General features: G+C 35.8%; 3 protein-coding genes and 3 non-coding genes across 6 annotated transcripts; 1 reads left to right on the top strand and 5 right to left on the bottom strand.

The window, feature by feature from the left end:
• Window positions 1–1845: 1845 nt before the first annotated feature.
• On the top strand, window positions 1846–5959 carry LOC116013194 (ferric reduction oxidase 2-like). The gene is made up of 7 exons (XM_031252843.1): window positions 1846–2041; window positions 2154–2271; window positions 3234–3431; window positions 3528–3762; window positions 4337–4664; window positions 4751–5674; window positions 5760–5959. Exons 1-7 carry the CDS (start codon window positions 1846–1848, stop codon window positions 5903–5905), a joined length of 2145 nt encoding a protein of 714 aa, XP_031108703.1. The 3' UTR covers window positions 5906–5959.
• Window positions 5960–10395, bottom strand: LOC116013891 (proline--tRNA ligase, chloroplastic/mitochondrial). Its single transcript, XM_031253853.1, has 11 exons — window positions 10024–10395; window positions 9849–9905; window positions 9362–9472; window positions 9102–9188; window positions 8905–9018; window positions 8606–8812; window positions 7728–7865; window positions 7462–7623; window positions 7034–7233; window positions 6760–6843; window positions 5960–6368 (listed from the first exon to the last, which is right to left on the bottom strand). Exons 1-11 carry the CDS (start codon window positions 10342–10344, stop codon window positions 6227–6229), a joined length of 1623 nt encoding a protein of 540 aa, XP_031109713.1. The 5' UTR covers window positions 10345–10395; the 3' UTR covers window positions 5960–6226.
• A 7687-nt stretch (window positions 10396–18082) lies between these two features.
• Window positions 18083–21817, bottom strand: LOC116014430 (probable mediator of RNA polymerase II transcription subunit 36b). The gene is made up of 7 exons (XM_031254484.1): window positions 21790–21817; window positions 21406–21713; window positions 20620–20715; window positions 20441–20518; window positions 20167–20343; window positions 18719–18787; window positions 18083–18584 (listed from the first exon to the last, which is right to left on the bottom strand). Exons 1-7 carry the CDS (start codon window positions 21800–21802, stop codon window positions 18408–18410), a joined length of 918 nt encoding a protein of 305 aa, XP_031110344.1. The 5' UTR covers window positions 21803–21817; the 3' UTR covers window positions 18083–18407.
• On the bottom strand, window positions 19270–19341 carry LOC116014562. The gene has a single exon (XR_004097430.1). It is a non-coding gene; the product is annotated as a small nucleolar RNA snoR60 (small nucleolar RNA).
• LOC116014565 lies at window positions 19585–19648 on the bottom strand. The gene has a single exon (XR_004097432.1). It is a non-coding gene; the product is annotated as a small nucleolar RNA snoR60 (small nucleolar RNA).
• Window positions 19932–19995, bottom strand: LOC116014563. The gene has a single exon (XR_004097431.1). It is a non-coding gene; the product is annotated as a small nucleolar RNA snoR60 (small nucleolar RNA).
• Window positions 21818–22113: the final 296 nt, after the last annotated feature.

Below are 22113 nucleotides of genomic sequence, written 5' to 3'. Positions count from 1 at the left end.
CCACCCTAGGTTCGAGCTCGGCTCGACTCGCGTTTACACCCCTATACTATCATTTTTATCAGAAAAAATAAACATTATACCATTAAATATCTGTTATTATATATTAAACACTACATACCATGATTATATTTCATCATTTTACCATTTCTGAAATTATTATTTTAGCAATTATTTATCATACCATAATTATTACCCAAATTATCAATTATATGTTTTAATATAATAATATTATATATGTTCAATTTAGAATTTTAATAATAATTTGTAGACTTTCTTAAAAGGAAAAACAAAAAGCCTATAAAAGTTTATAAATGTGTCTAATATAAAACTTTTATGCACTTTAAAAAATTTTATAAAAATAATTATGTATTCTAAATATAACAAAAAAAAAAAGTGAATCCAGGTTGGTATCCTTAATTTATATATGTTCTATGCTTATTGAGTTGTGTATTACATTACAAATATTGTACTATTATTTTTATCAAACAAATTACATTTATATTGTTAAACTTCAATTAATATATATTAAATACTACCATAATTATTTTTAATCACTTACCATATTTATTTATCCTACCATAATTATTACCAGATTATCAACTATACTTTTTTTTTATATAATTTGAATTTTAAAACTATGAATTTTACAAACTTTAAAAATTTATTTACTATTATTTTTAAAAATCAAAATTACTATAATTTTAACATTGGATGCTAATGTTAGACATTTATGTGTGCGCATTGCGAAATTTTATAAAAGTCAATTTAAAACTATAAAAATATATCATTTTAAAAATTTATTAAGTTCTCAATACAACTCTAATCTCTCCAAATATAATAAACGGCATAATAAATTAAAAAAATCACATGGTTTAAACTTTAAAGATCTCGTATACTTTGACCCCGAAAATATGAAAAGTTGTGTATTTACTTTTGCTAAACAGATGAGAGATGTGACAAAATTTATGTTTTATATTATACTAATAAAGAAAGATGATCAGCCGTGAAAACGGGCTTAGTCTGTCAGACTACCCTGTCCCGTTCCGTCAAAAAGGTGGGACGAGCTTTGAATTATATGGTCCGTATTTTGACAAATTTTTTAGTCCGTCCCCACCATATGGTGGGTTCTGAAGAGTCCGAACGAATCAACTTACTGACAGAGACTTTTATAAATTAATTAAAATCCAGTAAGATAAAAGGTAGCAATCTATTTCTCCAATGTGAACGCTATTTCTAGAAAATCGAAATTAATTAATCAAAGTTTGTTAATTGACCTGGATGGTACCTAAAAACCATGAATGGCTTCAACGAAATCAGTAATCAATTAACATAATTTACACCATAATTAGACTCTTAATCTGGCTGTCAATTTTTAAAACTTTTAAAAACTGCCGTTACGCTTGAAAACTTTTTGGGAAATATGTACCCCTTTCTATATATTTATTTATTCCTTCCTAATTTCTTAGTCAAATCCATTTACTACTCCAACTATTATAATTTTAATTGACCTATAAAATGTTTTTGTAGAGAGCGTTTCACGTATACACGTGTATTCCTGTACTTGTCACAAGTTATAGTGTGTTTACGCTTTAAAATGTGTACCATGTAAGACAATTTTGATTCACAATTTTAAAACACACGCAAATAAGTATGTATATAACAAGCCAGCTTAGTCCTTAGCCACATCAGAAAATTTCGATTCATATTATTACTATATATACTATAACTATAATTTTGACTTGAAAATACACACACATATATAGAGAGAGAGAGAGGGGATAGCAAGTTGGTCTGCATGCATATATACTTGGTGGTTTGAGTTTGCAAGATAGAGTTATTAGGCAAATGGATTCATCAATAGCAAATCAAAGTGTTGTTCACAAGAGAGCCACTTTGATTCAACAAGCAATAAAACTTGTAATCTTGGTGATTTCTCTTGGCTATTCTTTGGTATGGATTATGATGCCCACTTCTCTCTTCTTTCAAAACTGGTTGCCTCATATTTATGCCGACCTCAACTCAACTTACCTTGGACATACAGGTAATTCATATATATATATTTGTTGGAATACATATACTGTATATCTTAGTGAGGTCAATAATTTTGTTTTTTTTTTTTTTAAAGATCTTCTAAAGTTTTTTTTTTTTTGAAGGCTCTCTTATTGTGATTTACACGTTCCCAATTTTACTGGTTGCTACCTTGGGATGTGTATATGTTCACCTGGAGAAGTACAAGAACAACTACAACAGCAATCACTTTGATGATCAAAGGTAAATAGAAGATTAAACATGCATCAGTTTGTGAAGTTTAAGGTTGGAATGTCACAAACTGTTAGGCGGAGGTCGGTAAAGGCCCCGGGTTCAAAAAAATTTTAAAAAAGAATTTTGAAACCGAAAGAATTTTATTATTTCAAACCCTATTTCTATTTTGACCAAAAGAAAAATCTTTATTTGAATTTTGAATCATCTATTTATTCAGGGAAAGGGAATAAGTGATCATCAAAGGGTTCTTACTCAGGGAATCCTTGATTACGTTTAGGTTTTTTTTATTGAATCATCGTGGTTCTAGTATGAATCTGAGGTTTTATTCGATTCATAGGGTCTTAACAAGAGAATTCCTATCAATAAAATAAATAAAACAAATAATAAAAGACACATTGCACAAAAACAAATTACAGAAAAAAAGATAGGAAAAGAGAGGATTCAAGCGGCCCGTCAAAATAAAGATAAAGTCTAGCACCCGGTGGCTGGAAGATGATTGGGTGGAGGTCGATAAAAAGCGATCAAATCCAACACCCAGCGTCTCGAAAATGTGTGGTTGTATAAAGAAATAAAGTTGAGCCTTTGGTACAAGCTATAACTTTTAGTGTAAATGGTAATCATTTGATCTTAAGAGCATCAATATCATGGATATTGATGGGTTTTGGAACAGTGCTATGCCACATGGATGAGAGAGAAGAGGAGAGAGAGGGCTAAAAGTGCAGAGTTTATTGGCAGAAATGGGGCCCACATCAAATTTACTTCACACGCACAGATTTGCGTGGAAGGCAATAAAGGCGTCCCTCAGGCGCACCTGACAAATGACTTTAATTATTATTTTTAATTATATTTGTTTTGTTTTTTTTTCTCCCATCTCATTTTCTCTTAATTTAATCACACTTACAAAAACTCCTCAATAACCGTGAAAAATCCATTGATAAAGATGCTCTAACACAAACTAAGATATATGACAGAGAGTACAAAAGTGGGCATTTGGGGTCATCATGGAGTCTGCCAGCACTGGTGAAAGGCCCTCTGGGAATTGTTTCATGGACAGAGCTATCTTTCCTTTTCATGTTTGTAGCATTGTTTATATGGTCCTTCTCCAGTTATCTTCACAATGCTTTCCAATATATAACTCCTCAATATGCTGCTGAAATGGGGGTCAAACTGTGAGTATACTACTGCAAATCATAACATGAAGGTCATTTCAGTGTTTCTTTAGTAAAAAGTTGGATGAATAATTAATGGGTTTTTGGAATTGGCAGGTGGGAAGCTAAGTTAGAGGGTACAGGTCTGAGATTTGGGCTAGTAGGCAATATTTTCTTGACATTTCTGTTCTATCCAGTGTGTAGAGGATCATCAATTCTGAGACTAGTAGGCCTCACCTCAGAAGGAAGCATTAAGTATCATATCTGGCTTGGGCACACTGCTATGCTCCTCTTCACAGCACATGGGTTATGCTATGTTATCCTCTGGGTGTCTACACACCAGATTGCAGAGGTAAGCACATTTCTGATTTTTTATGTTAGGATCAAACGCTTACCACTTATGTTAGTAGCGAAGGCGCAATTGACTTGGCCCTTTACCGACTTCCACCCAACAATCCCCAGCCACTAGACACTGGGTGCTAGACTTCACCTTTACTGACCTCTGTCCCAACAATTCCCCTCCTAGCACCAATCAACCTGTGGCCTGGCGTGCCATACATTTTTGAGATGCTGGGTGTTGGACTTGGCCCTTTACCGGTCTTTGCCCAACAATCCTCTAGCTACAGGTCTTTGCCCAACAATCTTCCAGCCACTCGGTACTACACTTGGCCTTTACTGTATCCGCCCAACAATTCCCCTCCCATCACCAATCAACCCGTGCCTAATAGCGAAGGCGTAACTTTATTTCCTTATACCACCACACATTTTCGAGGCGATGGGTGCTAGACTTGGCCCTTTACTGGCCTCCGCCTAACAATCCCTTAGTCACCGAGTGCTAGACTTGGCCTTTACCGGCCTCCACCCAACATTTCATTTGTTTTTTTTGAAAAAATTAAGACTGATTTAGGGTGAGGGGACTTTTGCAGATGGTGAATTGGAGTAAAGTTGGGATTTCAAATCTGGCAGGGGAGATAGCACTGGCTGCTGGGTTGGTTATGTGGAGTACTACCTCCTCGAGGATCAGGAGGAAGGCTTTCGAGCTCTTCTTCTACACACACTATCTCTACATTGTGTTTGTGGTGTTTTTTGTTTTCCATGTGGGGTTTGGGTACTTCTGCATAATGCTCCCTGGGCTTTACCTCTTCCTGGTGGATCGCTTTCTCCGTTTCTTGCAATCCCAGCAGAGAGTTGGCCTGGTTTCAGCACGCGTATTGCCTTGCCACACTGTTGAGTTGAACTTCTCTAAAACCCCAAGTAATCATACCACAAACTTTCTAACTTCAATTTCAGGCCTTTTGTTTCCCAACAGCATCTGTGTTAACTTTGTTTAATGTTGTCAGGCCTAAGGTATAGTCCAACGAGTTGTGTTTTTGTGAACATGCCTGGCATATCGAAGCTTCAATGGCATCCATTCACAGTTACTTCGAGCAGCGAAATGGATTGTGACACGCTGAGCGTTGTGATCAAGAGCGCGGGGAGTTGGTCTGAGAGGCTGTACCAGAACCTCTCGTCGCCATTGCCAAAACACCATCGTCTTGAGGCGGGTCTGGAAGGGCCTTATGGACCTCCTGCTGCTTCAATCTCCCGGTTCTTGGGGCACGAGAGGCTGGTGATGGTCTGTGGCGGGAGTGGCATAACGCCATTCATATCGATCATCAGAGAGCTGATACACATTGCAGCGACTTCCAGCACCCGGAGGCTACCAAAGCTGCTTCTTGTAGCTGCATTCAAGAACTCTGTGGATTTGACAATGCTGGATCTTGTCCTGCCGCTTTCAGGGACCCCACACGACGTTTCTCGGTTGGGTTTGAGGATCGAAGCTTATGTGACACGAGACAAAGAACCCGCCACAGAGAAGGAGCAGAAGTCTGTTCACACGATCTGGTTCGAGCCTGATCCTGCAGACAAACCGGTTTCTTCAGTTTTAGGCCCCAATAGCTGGCTCTACCTTGGGGCTGTAATCTCCTCCTCCTTCGTCATCTTTCTCCTCATCATTGGAATCCTCACCAGATACTACATTTATCCCATTGATCCCACCATTAATGGAAAGTACAACAACTCATCCGAATCAGCTCTGTACATGTTGTTCTTGTGCATAGCAATAGCAATGGCTGCAACCGCAGGCTTTGTTTGGAACAAGAAACAGATTCAGAACACGAATACATTGTCGCCCCACAATGGTGATCGAGAACTAGAAAGCCTCCCACACCAGTCTTTAGCTCAAGTCACTACCACACACTATGGTGAAAGGCCAAATCTCAAGAGTAAGTAAACCCTAACCCCCAACCCCCTTTTCTCTCTCACTAATGATGCCAATGAGGCACTGAAATGTGTTGATTTTCGTTGCAGATATACTGATGATGGAGTGTAGAGGGGCTGATGTTGGAGTTTTTGTTAGTGGGCCGACTGGGTTGAGACAGGAAGTCGCGAAAATATGTTCTTCGTCGGGTGTTTCAGACAACCTGCATTTTGAATCCTTCAGCTTCACCTGGTAGCTACCAGTTTGATTTGTGTTATTAGGAAGGAGTACTAGAACAAGCCATTTTGAATGATCTCAAGAAGTAAATTATTGACTTCAATAAATTACAGGGTTTTGTAATTCATACATAATCTATAATAATCTCTGCCAAACAACTAATTGCTAAGTAAGCATATTCTTCTATATGATCCTTGCTCTGATCAATAGTATAAAAAAACTTGGTTTACAAATTGCTTTTCAACAAATGGTCCCAAAACTTATACACCACAAATGCTTCAGCTTTTGTAACTCATTAGTTTGAATGCTAAAAGTAGAAACTACAGAGAGCAGTAACTCATTAGTATGATTTTGCAAAAATGGCAACTTCATCGGCTGAAATGCCAGTCATCAAACACTTTTTCGGCCCCTCAGGCTGCTCGAAAGGGAAGCATCTAATTGTTGCTCCTGTTTCTTCTTTCACTTTTAACTCTTCGCTGTCACTGTACAATTACATAAAGCATTACTTGAAGTGTTCAAAAGGACAATACTACGTGTACTCCCATCATCTACTTCCAACTTTTACTCCCCAACTCAAAATCTTGAAATGTAGACACTTGTAATGGGGCCCCCATTAAAAAAAAAAACAAAACAAAACAAAAAACAAAACGAAAAAAGAAAAAACAAAACAAAAAAACACAAAACTTATTAGTGCCCGCCACATCAGGGAGTAAAAATTGAGAGTACATGTAGTAGAACTCTGTTCAAAATGTGATTGCAACAGTAGTGAGAAAAAGCATTTTTGCTTTGTTCTGGGTTCCATGATTAGACTATTTTAGTTCCATTTTGGGTCTGAGTAAAATCATAAAATATGAAATGTAAGAAAAGACTCACCTGGCTGACCAAGGTCCTCTTGCCCATTTTCCTTGAGATATTGCCTCCTTAAGCTCATTGTAAGAGCAAACATCCACAATGTTACTGCACAGACATTTCAACCGTCAGCAACTCAGTAAAAACAAAAGACTTGCAAAGGAAAGCACCCCTCTAGCCACCATTCATTGCTTTGGACATCCAAGTTAGTGAAATCCATTCAACAGCACAAGGTTCAAAAGTACTAAACCATAGGTTCAAAATGTAGCCTTGAAAAGCAAAGGTGGGTGTAACTAACCTATCTCGAAACAATACTGCTCTTTCCAAAAGTGAGGAGTGAACCTCAGTCAACTTGTTTTTTATGTAAGGCACTAGAGTTGAAGGTTCCATAGAAATACCAAAAACTTTCCCCTGCTTTCCTGGAACATCTCTTCTAGAGATGACTACACTTCCACTAGAAACATCTCGAGGTCCAATCTCAATTCTCAGAGGAACTCCCTACATAAAAAAGAGCACATGTTAAAGGCATTTGTGGCACACACATCTTCTCATGGTCTACAAGAACAGAATATTCAATCTCCAGCTTTGATAGCTAATACCAATATGTATTAACCTTTTTTTTTGTTGAATATACCATGCCATGCACACAATCATTATGTGTGTGTGCGTGTATTTCTTTCTTTCTTTTCATTTTTAATCTCAAACCTTAGTAATAAGCTAATGCACCTTCATTTCATAGAAATTGAATTTCCATCCCGGTGTCTTCTGTTCAGAATCATCTATCTTAACCTTGACTCCTGCAGCTTGCAGGATTTCTTTAACAGACGATGCAGTTGAAAGTACTCCAGTCTTCTCGTTGTCTTTCTTCCATATTGGGATAATTATGACCTGAAGCATTCAAAAGTTAAATCTCACATCATCAGCTGCCTATTGTTAACAATGAAACATAATATAAAATATATGATTTACCATTTTAAAAGACCCACGAGTACCTGTATTGGTGCTAACCATGGAGGAAGCAGTAAACCAGCATCATCCCCATGTGTCATGATAATACCACCCACAAACCGAGTGCTAATTGCCCATGATGTCTGCCATACATGTTGCCTAAGCCCATTTTCATCTGTGAACTACAGAAGGATATAAAAGTATAATGTAACAAGACTCCAGATTAGAAAAACAAAAGTGTATTCAAGTTATGCTAAGCAGGAGGGAAGCAGTAAAAATTAGGAAGCAAAAATTAAAAAATAAATAAATAAAATAATACTTTGGTAGTTCTAGGAGAAAGTAAAAATAATAAATTGAGGTTCTTTAAAAGTTCATCGTATTAAAGAATCAAAATAGCAAATTATATTACTAGTCCTTTAATATTATTGCTTTTGGTGTGAAAACCATTTCCTGGATGTTCCTCAATCCTGAGGCCAGGGGCAATGCTACATAGGAACAAGTTGGACCCCACTCAATTCTTCAGTCTTGCTTACATATTATGGCTGCATTTTAGTTAAATTATGACATTTTTAAAAATTTATAAATTGACCTCAGTGAAATTTGTCAAACAAATTTTCAATAAATTATATTCTGCATAAACTTGATTGTTAAATAGTTGTATTTAAAACTAAGTAACTTGGACCAATATTAGTATTCCAATTAATTTGACCCCTCTGAACAAGATATGTGGCCACTGCTAGAGGCTGTGCTACATCACAAGAGAACATATGACTCTACCACATCCCTGAACTCATAGACCAGTTTCAAATTACCAAGCTTAATGGTAATATATCCACTAGTACCATATCCCAAAAATATGTCCTATACAGTATACCATCATAACTTGGGGTGTCTGTAAATTTTTCCAGTAAAATTAACAGACCTGAGTCCCAAATGCTCGAGAAAAATTCTGACCAAGGTTGTGGCTTGTTCCTGCCTGCAAAGCCTTCTTGTCACCCATCATTGCTTCAATTGTGTAGGTCTTGGAAGCGCCAGCAAAAGTTTCCATTCTTGATTTTCGACCTGCAATAACAGGTATTGCAGCTTGCTCATAAGCAAATTTTGTATAGACATCAATCATCTGCATTGCCTGTGGTTCAGCAGCGCAACTTGTCAAGTGAAAATAGGAATGCCAAGTAAATATTAAGAACACCATGGAAATTTAGAACATGAAAATGAAACCTCTTTTTCTGCTTCATCAGCTGTGGCATGGGCAGTATGACCCTCCTGCCAGAGAAATTCTAGTGTTCTGATGAATGGTTTGGTCCGCATCTCCCATCTTGTGACATTTGCCCACTAAAGCATGTTACACAAACCTAATGAGGACCAGCAAGCAAAAACCAAGGTGAAGGTAACAATAAATGTTGAATGAGAGAAACCTGGTTGATCATGAGAGGAAGATCACGGTAACTATGAATCCACTGAGTGAACATGTGATTCACAATAGTTTCACTTGTAGGTCGAACCTGTCAGAACCTCAAGAAAGTGCACAATCAAACCCAATACTCAGGTCATATACTAAAAATTAAAAATTAAGCTCATGATTATGGAATGACTCAGCTCTCACAGACGCTACAATGCAGAAGAATAAAAAATAAAATTAGAAAAATAAAAAGTAAAAAAGAGCAGGCATGCTTACCACAAGCTTTTCTTCAAGTTCTTTCCCACCTCCAATTGTTACAAGAGCTAATTCAGGACTAAAACCCTCAACATGGCTTGCTTCTTTCTCAATGAAGGAATATGGTATAAACTGCAAGTGTAATCAGACTAATCATGCAACCGAAACTACAACCAGAATCAAACTAAGGGTACAGGAGACCAAGCATAACAGTTCGATATCAACATCCAAGCTCAGTTGCTGGAATATGAATCCTCACACATTAGCAAATTCCAACACCTATCCTGAAGCTAACTAGTTCAGGCTATGTGCAACCACATATGAACATTGCCCCTAAATAGCATCATAAGTCATAACCAATCAATACTATCTTGAAATGTATAAATTTTGCTATAATCCGCATACATTTCATGGAATTTCTTAATTTCACAATAATCAATCCGCATTTGAAGATAGCATAAATGAAACAAAATTACCTAGAGAGCATTCTGCTCAAGTGTTACTCTACCTGTGGAAAATACATATTACTATGTCCCGTTTCCTTAAACTTCACATTTAAGTAATCCTGCATCATTGAACAAAGAAGAAAGCCAATCAGCTTAAACAGTACAACTCAGAATCAAGTTTTTTTATTTTTCATTTTTCAAAAGAAAAGATTGGCAAAATAGTGAGTTCAAAAGAACCTGAATAGCCTCCCAGATAGAGTAACCGTAGGGCCGGATAACCATAGTGCCCCGAACCGGGCCGTAATCAGCGAGCTCCGCATTGGCAATGACGTCTAAATACCAGGCGTTGAAGTCCTGGGACCTGGGTGTTATAACTCGGTCCTTGTCCTTATCCTGGACTCGAGGCTTCTGGTCAGTGCTCTGTGCGGAGAGATTGGCGGAGGAGAGGCGGCGGAAGCGAGGCGAGCGATGGGGAAGTAACGGCGAATACCTGGCAGCGGTGGCGGAGGATGAGGAAGTGAAGATTGAAGTAAGAGCGGGTAGTCTCAGAGCCCCCATTGATGGTTACTTCGAGGGATGAGGTTCTCCTCTCAGACGATGAGATGAAGTTTGGGGTCAAAAACGAATGTTTAAGAAAGAATTGGGGTCAGGGACTTCTAAATGCTAAACTGTGCCCTACACTTTTTGAAATTACTAATTTCCTCATATACCTATTATTTGTTTCATTTAAGGACATAGGTTAACACAACTTGTATAGTTGTATAAAAATTGTATGGAGTAATTTTTTTGATACAGTACTATAGTATCTATGTTCAGTTATGGCTATCCATTCAAGTCTCATTCCAAGTTTCCAACTCATTTAACAAAGTATCTTTCAATGATGTAAGATATTATGAATTAACTAGTATGTCACATGTACGATACACAAATTAATTATAAATATTTAAGTTATGTTATAATATTAAAAACTATTAGTGTTGATAAATTTCATGTATAAATATGATATGTGAGTTTTATTCATTTATAAAGTTTTTTAATGTAATAACTATGTTGATTAGTTATGGTAAAACTATTTTTTTACTCTGTATATATTTGGAATTCAATAAAAAGCGAAATTTCATTTGGGTAATTAGTTAAAATGATAAATTTTATTAAGACTTGAATGAAATGTATTTAAAATTACAAATTATTTATAAAAAAAAATGGAAAACTATATTAGTAGTTAAAGTACAAATCCTTTCGAAATCACCACAAATCAATATTTTGAGACCCTTGGGATTACTAACTCTAGATGCAACAACAAATAATTGACTATTGACAAAAATTGGTTTTTTCAATAATAATGTAACATGAGATAGTGTTTTCCTTTGACTTTTATTGACGGTCATTAATGAGAATTGTCTTCTTTGAAATTTGAATGGCAATCTTGTATCTGACAAGATCATAGTCATCCGAGGAACCAACACCCTAGTTCCTGCATTACCAAACATTATTTTGGCTTCTATGATTCTATCACATGTCCTCACACAACCAATCTAGTACCATTGTATAATCCAATTGAGTGATTTATACTCCGTATTTCTCAACAACATTAAAGGTGAGCCAACATTTAATGTTAATGAGTGATTAGGTACGCTCGAGGCTCGCAACCCATTTAGGAATTTAGGATTGTGCACATCTGCAAGGATTCCATTATTCGAATCAGATTTACAAACAATGTCACGACTCAAGTATGCCCTACCTTCAGCTATATTCAAGTCACTCATGTATTCATTTATGGAATTAACCACATCAAGTGTTGGTGTCAGAATCATATGACTTTCAAGATAACTATGATCACAATCACCATTCCTACACATAGAAAATGTACTTTTCACAATTATAGCAATTGGATCATCAGTCGAGGGCAACAATATTTCTGGTGGGATATCAGCCTCTGCATAACCATCATTCGAACCAACAATTGTTCTATCACTAATAGCAGCAATCCAATTAGCAAAATTTTCAAGCTGTTGAAATTCAACACTAGGCTCCATTCTATTTAAACGGAGATTCTTCGTCAATCTCAACACCCTACAATTGCTCCAAAGATAAGAAGAATTTATAGTTGCATAGACAATATCTTGTATTGTACCTTTGGGAGCAACATGTAATATTTGTCTAAAATCACCACAAAAAAATAACAGTTTTACCACCAAATCTTCTCAACACTTAAAGGATTGACAAATCATAACAAATCTCTCATTGTCTCGTCTAACACTTCAAAACAATGTTTATGCATCATTGCAACTTCATCCCAAATTGAATAGTCCTACAAATTCGTACGAGAATACTAACTATATTTCAATTTAATGATCAATTTTGTCAATTTCACATATTAGGGTGGAGTGATAGTGCAATAAAATTTATTTATATTCACGGTAATTTCGTGAGAGCTAGATGATGATTGTATAAGAATTAGAACAAAATCGAGATTGATTTATGCCCACTTCTAAAGGTAGGGGAAATTAGTTAACAGATATGCAAGAATGAAAAATGATAAACTTCCCGGTCGACCTAGATAAAATCAACATATTGTCATGATTTTGTCTACAATTAAGAATTTCTTGATTTATCTCAACTTACCTTATTTAGTTTTGGAATGTTGCTTGATGTTAGGAGGTAAGTAGCTATTTAAAGACTTCATTGTACAGTGTGTTAAGAAATATACCTACTCTTTAGGAGTTTGTATTTATTTGCTTAACTTTTATTTGTTGGTTGGAACTACTTTCACATTTCTCTATATGTATTTAGCAATAAATACATGTGTATTTACCATTAGGCATTAGCTATGAATACCTGACAATGATCTTGTAGTGTAGTGACTCTCTCAAATGAGAGGTCATGGGTTCGAGCCCCAATGAGATCAATATTGTCTTACAATTGTAACAGACAACAATGTTAGAATATATTTTGCAATAAAATTTGTATACAAATGGAAAAGTGAAAGAGGGTAATTTTAGAAATGTCAATATGAAAGTTATCAATGCATGCAATACGATATACATATATGCAGTACGTGTGTATGTGAGAGTAGTAAGTTTTTTATATTAGTTCAAAGGTGGTGTAATCTTTCTACTCCATTCTACTCCTGTCTCCAGGAGAAATTACTATATCAATCACTCAAATACAAGATATAGTGAGAATTAACGTGATCTAGTGCTTTGATCACAAAGCCAACACTAATCACAAACTCCACAGATTGAATGCCTTGATCACAAACCAACACCAATCAATCTTACAACTCTAGTGCTTTAATCACCCAATCGATACCAAAAACTCTTTTTTTTTAGTACTATTGACTCTGTTACAGTGTAGTACACCAAAAATTCTTATAAAGTGTCTTGATCACAAAGACAACACTTATCTATGATTTCACAACCCTTAGCTTGCTACTCTCCTCTATCTACACTCAATAGAGATTTGTTACAAGAAAAATAATTTTTCTTTTCTCTCCAACTCTTAAAGACTTAAAAAATAGTCTCAGTTTTCTAGATAATTCTATGAAGAATTTAGAACTTGAAGATTTTTGCTTAGTTGCTCTCATAAATATTACTTTGTGTTCTATATCATCATTTAATCTTCAAGTCTTCATGCCTTTTATAGATAATCAAATATATCTGTTGGAGTGAGATAATTTGATTTTTGAATTCTTAGAATTTGTAGCTTGATCTAATTAGTTGTCAAATTGATCTTTTTTTTTATCATGCTGCAGTAGTTTGATCTGTCATGTTGAATTTCTCTTTGTAACTTGGTTTTGGTATCAGACTTTATTGACTTTGAAATCCTTTTCATATTTGACATGTAATCTCCTTGGAACTTGCATAGAAATATTTTTAATGCAGTAGATGATAATCACGTATAAAAGCTTCTTCATTTCCTTCAAATTGCATTTTGATCACCTTGTGTACTTGGTTGTACTTGGATTCATTAACTTAGTTAATCCTTAGAAATCAACTTTGATCTTCAAGAGTCGTCGTTCCAATTTGAGTAGTGTAGTGTAGATTGATCTCAATTGTACTCTAATTTGAGTTTAAACTCCACTTTGATCTCTTCTACCACTTGAGCTCTTTAGTTCATTTGGTCTCCCTTAATTTCAATAGAAAACTTGTATCAATCTTGCTATCAGGTTTGCTCCCAACATTGCTAGCAATGTTTGCTACCATCCCTTGCTACATAGCTACCAAGTTCGCTCCTTTGCTACAAGGTGTGCTACCGGTCGTTCTACTATCCTTTCGGCTAAGGTTTGTTGACACTTTACTAACAAGGTTTGCTACTAAGTCTTCTACCATCTTTGCTCTTGATTAATTTTGTTCTTACTCGGGTTTGAACATTGTATCTCGCATTCAAGATTTCCTCTAAAATCTTGTTTTCTACAACCTTTTGCTATCAAGTCTTCTACTTGACTTATTTGTTCTCATTGAGATTCAAACACTGCATCTTGATATTAATTTTGACTTTGAAACATTGCTTCTCCAAAATACTTTTTCTTGTCGAAATAAAAATATTTTTCCTTTTGGATAATTACAATAAGAATAAATTGGGGAAACTAATTTTTCAAAATAGATTTTGACTCATCAAAATCTAAAGAAAAATATTCCTAACATATTGTATCAACCTAATTGTACTATTGTTTGTAGATATCATTGGCGTTGTGCTTTCTAAACTATGAAGAGAATTTATTGTCACCAACAAGATATGACAACAAAAAGTTAATGACTTTGTGATGGCCGATGAAGAGTATGTTTGTCAATTTATTTAACTTTGAATGTTTTTAATTGTTCATTATAGTTTGGAAGGAAGCATGAGAATTTTATAATATATTTTATCTTTTATTTTTAGATTATTTTCATGCATTGTGTATCAACTAAAATACTATTGTCAAATCAACTTGGAATGATCTATTTATAAGTTCCTTATTAATCTTCTAGGCTTAAACCTATCATTTTCACAACGTGGAGAATTTTTACGGTTTACCAAGGAGTTGAAATTGACAAAGAACACCAATCAAGAGATTATCCAGTTGTTCTTGGAAGAATGACTATTGTTGATGTGTAGCAAAAATGAATGATGGTGAGTATACGGGTGTGAAAAGTTGTTCCGCTGAGGATTGGAGGTTATGGCACGCAATATGCAATCACAAAATTAGGCACTAGCATAAAGAGATCAACAAGAAACTAAGCAAACGACAACAAGGTGGAACAAACACATATGAACAATAGATAAATATAAAATAAAGAAATAGGACTTAAGTTAGGGGCATTACCATCTAGATGCTTCAACAACCTAAAGGGTTAGGGAGAACAAATAACTAAGGAATCAAGCGGGAATGCACGTAGGAATCCTAGTCTAAAGCCACAATTGTAAGCAACTAAACAAGGATTAGAGCAATGATTGCCCCACTTTCATGGTGTATCAATCCTAGCTCTTAAAGCACATAAGCATTTTAAAGCCCCCAATTTCCCCTATTTTCATGGGAAGAAATCGAGTGTATGCAAGAGGTGACATGAATTCATCACCCAACTCTCATTGAGGCAAGGAATCCTCTAAATACATGTCAATGAATGTGTACATCAAACATAAGTAAGATTCAAACACAATACTCTCATAAACACATGAACCCTAGGTTGGGGTTCTTCCCCTTTTTTACAATAATCACAACTTAAGCATCAAAATAGATAATACAACCATAACTCAAGTCTATAAACTAACTATTCATTATTAAATAGCATAAAGACCACAAAAACACAAGTAATAAACATAAATCTTGCAAAAGAAAAGAGATAAAGAAAATAACGCTTCTCTATTGAAATGGGTGGTAGAATCTTGAAATCGAATCTTCGAATCCAAGATTACAAGCTTCAAAAGTGTTAAAGAACATAAATCTAAGTCTAATCTAACCTAAAATAATGAAAGGAAGTGAATGGGAGTGCCTAGGGTTCAACCATGGGTCAAAACTGAGTTGAAAATGCTCAAAACGAGCTTAAATATAAACAGAGCAGGAGCCACACGGTCACTTACATGACCATGTAAGTGGTCGTATACCAACTCTCTAGAAATTACATTTCTCACTGTAAATCAGCCAAAAACACACGGCCAGTATTTACCTGCTATATAACAGAAGGTTCAAACCTTTTTGATGACATGATATGTCATGTTTGATTGCAAACCTTTTTGATGACGCATTCACTACTGTATAACAGAAGATTCAAACATTTCAACAAAGGTGATGGATGACTTGGAAGCCAAAGCTTGAAGAAAACTGTGAAGGCAAGAAACTGCCGATTAAGATTTAAGTGGAAGGTATTACTTTTTGAGTGTGAATGACTTATTTTATAGCTAGAAACACATTGATTTTTATTGCCCAAGCATTGGAACTGACTATTTCAATTCCCAATGCTTTGATATTGAAAAAAGTCTGCCATCCATTAATTTTCATCGTTTTCTATGTGGCTTGAAAACAACATAAATAGTTTTTTTTTGCGAGCAAAACATAAATAGTTTAATATATCAAATACAAATTACTATTAAGGACTAGTCAACACTGTGTATTTAGAATCAACTATCATTGAGCGGGAAAAATAGTTGGATTATGTTTGTGGCTTTTATATATATAGAGAGAGAGAGAGATAGAGATATAGAGATAGGTACATGGGGTTGGACATTGTTAGTCCAATCACAAAGATAATCCAGACCTGCATAAGACACAGTGTCAGAGAGCATATATTCACAGACAGAATGGCTTTAAGGGGAGACAAGGGCAAGTAGGAGCACCAACGTGATTCTCTAATCATATATTAGTACATTAAAATGTGAAAATATCAAAAACCTCCAATTGCATAAGCATGAAAATGAGTTATTATAACTGCATCCATTGTTCTTATCTTGACAGAGAAGACATGAGAATTTAATATCAATCAAATTAAAAAGTGTAAAATTATAATGAAAGTAATAAATAAATAAAAAGAAAATTTTAAAGCCCTTCATAGCGAAAGTAAAAGTATTAAAAAGAAAATTAAAAAAAAAATAGAATAAAAAGGAATACAAATGGGTTTCACCCACCACAGGACATGATAACCCATTTGGATGGAGTCTATAAAGGGCTAATGGATCCAACAACATCTATTTGTGCAAGGAGGTCGTTTCTCTACTTTCAGTACAAGGATCCAACCACATCCATTCATTTCTCTAGGCCGTTGGGACTGGTTATGGAAGTTGAAATGCTAAGAGAAGATCAAGACTTTCTTATGAAGGACAGGTTACTCACCAATGTGGAAAGAGCCAAGAGGCACCACAGAAGACACAAGTTGTCCAGTATGCGGTGAAGAGGACGAAACACTCAAGAACCTCTTCTGGGAATACTAGGTTACTTGGGATATCTGGAGGAACACTCTCAGCTCTCTAGAGGAACACTCTCAGCTCTTTTACATTCAATTTTTCGCGACACTGGATGGTGGCTGAGTGGATTAGGAAGAATTGCAATAGCACAAACTATGTGGATGAGATTGGCAACTGGTCTACATTCTTTTGCTCTCTCCTCTAGGGGAGTTGGAAAGCGAAGAACGAGATGGTCTTCAAAAGGTGTGAGGAGCCTGTTTTGACAACTCACAAGGCTAGGGAACAAACTCTGAAGGCCAGAGTGCTCACAAAGCATGGTGGGGTTAGCAAAGCTATCTCGCAATGGATCCAGTGGTCGCCGTGGAACGTCAGGCTGGGTCAAACTCAATACAAACGGTGTTGTCAAAAAACACAAGTCTAATGCCGGCTGGGGGATGCTACAAGATAGTGAAGGGAACTAGCTTTGGGGATTTGTAGTGAACATTAAAAGAGGAGGGAGCTTCATGGCGTGGGGCCTAAGCGAGAGTCTACAACTTTGTAATGACAAGGAACTACATTGGGTGAATGTCAAGATGGATTCCAAATTGGTGATGTGATGACGAGCACCAAAGGCAAAGAAGAGTGGAACACCTTGGCAAAGGATTGCATACAACTTGCACTAGTTTTGAACATATTTTTCTCTCATACCCCTTGGAAAGAAAGAAAACAAATGTGCAAACTTCATGACTAATCTTCTTCAGTGGGTCTTATCAATCTTCTCAAGAGCGACACAAGGGTGCAACCACCCATAGAATCAAATAGTCTCAAGGCTTAGCCTCTTTCTTCACCAAAAAATATACATGCAACACTTCCCAATCTCGCATGGGATTACATACAAGGAATCAAGTGGTGAGTTAATAATAAGCAGATACAACACCAATTATAACAACTCATCACATATGCTAATATGCATTATCATAGCAAATCATGATACAATATGCACAAACATTAATATTCCCCACATACCACTATCAGGAAAACCACTTTCTATAACAAAATATTCCATCCCACATACCAATCTAATAGGAAAAATACTTTCCATCCATCATTACACAAATGGATACATTCCAGGGTTCCTAATCCTCAGTAAGCCTTTATATTATAGTAGATATATATATAAGTATTTCTGGCTAATGTGAGGAAGTAGGGAAGAAGAAAAGAGAAGCCCCTCAACAAGTGTTAGATTTAAAACAGCAGCTAATATACTAGGCAGCAGGTTTTTGCTTCTTGGGCATCCTATAACCCCCAACAACACAAGCATGGTCTCGCTCAAATGGTTCAAGAGTGACCTGTTCACTCGGCTTGAATTGCTCTGCTTGCAGCTTCTTAACCTCTTGTGCAAATACTGCTTCAGCCGGCACAGTTGAATCGATGCAGTTTGCCTAATAAAGCAAGCCATAGAATCATACGCTAAATAAATTCAATGCAACTGCGGCATAGACACGTCTATAACCCCATAGTATGGGTCGTTTGCTCAATTTGGAACAATATAATATGATTTGCTAGAGAAACAAACCTTGATGGATATGACAAAATGACCTTCTGTTTTCAAGAAGTAGGAGGCATTCAGTGCTAAAATCCTTGCCTATACATAACATAACACAACATGAAATCCTCCAATTGGAGCTCTTCTACCAGATTATATGAATTTTAAGAGGGAAAAAACACTACTCAGCTAAATAAAATAAATATACAAATGGAAAAAGTGATGTTCCTTTATTACACAACTTAAAACAATAAGTAGTTCGAAATTCAGTGCAGTCTAGCAAAATGACAAGTCAAGAAACCTTTATCAAATTTCTACCCAGTAGAATGGCAAATTAGGATCAAACCATGCAAAACTGAAAATAGAAATTGTAGGTAAAAAAACAAAAGGACTAGTACTAAAGAAGAAGAATCTAAAAAGGCAAAATAAGATACATATGCATGCAGTTATAAATCAACATAAGAGTTGAATCTAGCTCAAATGTACTAACAAAATAAGAACAAGGATCATCAAACAACAGGAAAAATCAAAAACAAAATCCTTCAAAAGGAATCAATCAATAGTTTTTTTTATTAAATTGATGCATCAGTAACTCGGTTTTTGCATCACCCATGATGTCTTGAAGGGGAATCCGAGTAGCTCATCATTTGTTTATCCAAGTGAAGCGTATAGAATGATGACATACACATAAATGAATGCCAATATGTGAAGTAAGCAGGCACTGAACGCCAAAAAATGATTACAGAATGTACTAACAAAATAAGAACAAGGATCATCAAACAAAAGGAAAAATTAAAAACAAAATCCTTCAAAAGGAATCAATCAATAGTTTTCTTTTTAAATTGATGCATCAGTAACTCGGTTTTTGCATCACCCATGATGTCTTGAAGGGGAATCAACTCGGTTTTTGCATCACCCATGATGTCTTGAAGGGGAATCCGAGTAACTCATCATTTGCTTATCCAAGTGAAGAGGGGAATCCGAGTAACTCATCATTTGCTTATCCAAGTGAAGTGTATAGAATGATGACATGCACATAAATGAATGCCAATATGTGAAGAAAGTAAGCAGGCACTGAACACCAAAAAATGATTACAGAATGTACTAACAAAATAAGAACAAGGATAATCAAACAAAAGGAAAAAAAAAAATCCTTCAAAAGGAATCAATCAATAGTTTTCTTTTTAAATTGATGCATCAGTAACTCGGTTTTTGCATCACCCATGATGTCTTGAAGGGGAATCAACTCGGTTTTTGCATCACCCATGATGTCTTGAAGGGGAATCCGAGTAACTCATCATTTGCTTATCCAAGTGAAGAGGGGAATCCGAGTAACTCATCATTTGCTTATCCAAGTGAAGCATATAGAATGATGACATGCACATAAATGAATGCCAATATGTGAAGAAAGTAAGCAGGCACTGAACGCCAAAAAATGATGACAGAATCCTATTTTAGGGTTGAGAGTCATGAAAAACCTGATCAGGTTGAGCAACATCGGAAAATATCACATCAACCATACCAACTAACATCCTGTATTTTGCAGGATGTCTGGCATCTTCAATGATGGGTATAACATTAGTACGCTTTTTTGCCATATTAACCAAATCTCTACCACTTCTGTGAGAAAACTCCACAGCATATACAACCCCAGTCTACAACCAAAATTTGTAGAAAGAAATGCAATCAGTACATGATCCAACACAATATTGAATAAAGAACTATTACATGACATTGCACATTAAAACTTACAGGACCAACAATGTCAGAAACATGAGAGACTGTTGTTCCTGAAGCAGCTCCAAGATAGAGGACACGTGCCCCTGGTTTCTGGTAAACAAATTATGATTAATTTTTGTCAAAAGATTCATACATCACTAACAAAGTTTAAAATTTAAGAAAACTAAAATAGCACTAAGAAAAGAACTTACAATCCAAATTTCATCAACACCTCCAAGAATAGCAGCTGCCAACTTGGAACGGAAAGGATTCCAAACTCTGTACTCAACCTTGGTTCCATCTTCATTCTATGTTAAAAGAGCATGTTTTAAAATTGGTCAAAACTATTGCAACTTGAAATAACCCATACCAAATGTGAACAAAAAGACAAGAAACAAAAGCCTAGATAATGAAAAAAAGATTTGAATACAGAAGAGTGACTAATATAACTCAAACACAGCAGGTGGCAGAGAAGTTAGAAGAAATCCTATCATAACTTAATCTCAACATACAATATATAAGTTTCAATTGAAAGACTTCTACAGAAAATCTTCACTGGTTTTCAAGAAAAGAAAGTCTATCATCTATCATAGCTTAATAATTCAAGCAAGTTTCATACAAAAATCAGTAAAACATTCCACACTTTAGGTGTACCCAAGACAATCACTAAAGCAGATAAATAGTAAGGACAACCCACATATACATATCAATATAAGAATAACATAGCATACGGAAAACTTAGAGAAATACAAATTCTGTAAAAGCTCCTTGCACTACAAAATAAAAGCTCAATAATCCAATATCCCAATTGTTTTAGATATATTTTCTAAAGATTAGAGAAATAACATTGATACAACTTAGAAAAGCCAGGAACAGTAGGACATCTGTTGCGAGAAAAAAAAACAAAACAAAACAAAACAAAACAAAACATTTCAGTATTTTTTTAAATTAAAAAAATCTAACTCAATGATTTTCCAAAAAAAAAAAAAACGTTATACCTGAACAGCAATTCTCTTCTCGTTGTATACAGATTCACCAGGGACCATATTCTTAGTTACAAGAGCATCCTCTTTACCCTTAGCAATGAACACTCCCTCATGCCTATGAGGCTCCACTACAACCTTACAACCACCCTTCATTCCTCCACGTCCCCTTCCTCCACCACCTCTTCCGCCGCCTCTTCCTCCGCCACGCTTCATGGCACTCCCACCACCTCTTCCTCCGCCGGGCCCTCCTCTACCTCCTCTTCCACCTCTCCCTCCATCTCCTCGGCCACCCCTAAATCCGCCGCCGCCGCCTCCACGACCTGCAAAAACGGACAACGAAATAAGATATGCAAACTAGTAAAACCCAACCTACTAACCATTCGGATTGATGTATACCTCTGGCAACCATAGCTGCTGAGCTACTGTGTTACTAAGGAGAGTAGGTTCTGCAAAATAGACATTGACAAAGAGGCGTGATACAGATTATATAATTTAGGGTTTACTTGTTGTTGGGTCGTGACATTCAGCCCATTTAGCCCAAAATCAATTGTTATAAATCGTTATACCATGGATCAAGGTTCATAGTGTCGTTATATCGTAGACTCTAACCCTATACGATGTCGTTTGAACTTTAATTTTGACAGTAATAGTTTCTTGTCCAGTTCATGTTACAAATGATTTTTCTTTTCACCGTAAAACATGTGTATGTGTCTCGTGTTT

Source organism: Ipomoea triloba, chromosome 3 (assembly GCF_003576645.1).
Source record: "Ipomoea triloba cultivar NCNSP0323 chromosome 3, ASM357664v1".
Lineage (NCBI taxonomy): Eukaryota > Viridiplantae > Streptophyta > Magnoliopsida > Solanales > Convolvulaceae > Ipomoea > Ipomoea triloba.
This window is presented reverse-complemented; position numbering and strand designations above follow the sequence as displayed.